Source organism: Helobdella robusta, assembly GCF_000326865.2.
Source record: "Helobdella robusta unplaced genomic scaffold HELROscaffold_3, whole genome shotgun sequence".
Taxonomy (NCBI): Eukaryota; Metazoa; Annelida; class Clitellata; order Rhynchobdellida; family Glossiphoniidae; genus Helobdella; species Helobdella robusta.
Genome location: NW_008704501.1, coordinates 8,282,302 through 8,284,200, shown reverse-complemented (window position 1 = coordinate 8,284,200; position 1,899 = coordinate 8,282,302). Strand labels below are relative to the sequence as shown.

Genomic DNA, 1,899 nt, shown 5'->3' with positions numbered 1-1,899 from the left:
ATCACAACAACAGCAACGTCGTCATCATCGTCGTCACAACAACAACAACATCATCGTCGTCGTCCCAACAACAACAACAACATCGTCGTCATCAACATCATGACAACAACAACAACAACGACGTCATCACAACAACAGCAACGTCGTCATCATCGTCGTCACAACAACAACAACATCATCGTCGTCATCAACATCATGACAACAACAACAACAACGACTTCATCACAACAACAGCAACGTCGTCATCATCGTCGTCACAACAACAACAACATCATCGTCGTCGTCCCAACAACAACAACAACATCGTCGTCATCAACATCATGACAACAACAACAACAACGACTTCATCACAACAACAGCAACGTCGTCATCATCGTCGTCACAACAACAACAACATCATCGTCGTCGTCCCAACAACAACAACAACATCGTCGTCATCAACATCATGACAACAACAACAACAACGACTTCATCACAACAACAGCAACGTCGTCATCATCGTCGTCACAACAACAACAACAACATCGTCGTCATCAACATCATGACAACAACAACAACAACGACTTCATCACAACAACAGCAACGTCGTCATCATCGTCGTCACAACAACAACAACATCATCGTCGTCGTCCCAACAACAAATGATGATGACAACTCGTCGTAAAAAACTTTTCTAGAACCGTAAAAATAAACGTTAATGGAGCGTTGACGATGATGGTGATGAAGACGACGACGATGGTGGTGATGATGATGACGACGACGATGATGAAGAGGACGATGAGGACGATGATGATGATGACGATGGTGATGATGATGATGATGAGTAGGAGAACGATGACGATGACAGCGAAGCCAAATTAAAAAGGAAACTTGAAAAAATATAGCATGAGCATTTTGGAGCAGAGGCAAAAACAACACTGTAAATAAAATAATAATGATGATTGCTCGGAAAGCGCGCCGTTTAAAACCGTTGTGAGTATCGATACAAATACCCATACGTGTACCGACCTACCTAACTCTGATCCGACTATAATACCGATGCGATTACTCATAGAAATACCAAAAAAAACATCCATGTAAAATTTCATAATCAGTGAAACTTTTAAAATTTTTAAAAATCCAGTTTACCGATGTACAGAGTTCAAAGAACCGGTATGATTGCCAAAACCGAATACACACCAACATAAATACCGACACAAATACCGAACTGATACGAATACAAACATTCATGAAAATGGAGGGCGAAGTAATTGGAGGCAAAAGAGAATTTAAGAGTTTAAATTAAAGAGGGGATTGAAAACTCATCAGGACTTATATCTCCACCGCTTCTGCTGCTGCTACTACTACTACTACTACTACTACTACTACTACTACTACTACTACTACTACTACTACTACTACTACTACTACTACTACTGCTACTACTACTACTACTACTGTGGCTCATTAAGTATCACCATCGTAGTCGTTGTCGTCATCATCATCGTCATCATCATCGTCATCATCATCATCATTAATGACGAACAGCGGGATACGCCAACGTAGAATTACCGCACGCGAAGAGCTGGGAAAATAAATAATAATAAAAATAATAAAAAATAATAAAAATAATAACCAAAACCACATTGTTGGTGACATTTACAACATTAACAGCCATAAGCAAGGAGCATGTGAATGTGGCCTCCGTTCAACTGGAGATAATTTTCATTCCATGAAACTCCATGGCCAGAGCAATCGTCATCATCATCATCATCAAAAACATCATCATCAGTACCACCACCATCACCATCATCATCATCACCATCATCATCACCACCACCATCATCATCATCACCATCATCATCACCACCAGGGCCACCATCGTCGTCACCACCACTACGGCGAAAAATAAATAAAATA

At 40.4% G+C, this 1,899-nt stretch overlaps 1 protein-coding gene across 1 annotated transcript in view; it reads right to left on the bottom strand.

Moving 5' to 3' along the window:
* The window catches only part of HELRODRAFT_161908 (hypothetical protein), a gene marked incomplete at both ends in the record, with an annotated part of 3,946 nt that extends 2,870 nt beyond the window's left edge, over window positions 1–1,076 (bottom strand). Inside the window, one exon of the mRNA XM_009021780.1 lies at window positions 1,013–1,076. Coding sequence (XP_009020028.1) covers window positions 1,013–1,076 — 64 coding nt within the window. The remainder of the gene's footprint in view (window positions 1–1,012) is intronic.
* Window positions 1,077–1,899: the final 823 nt, after the last annotated feature.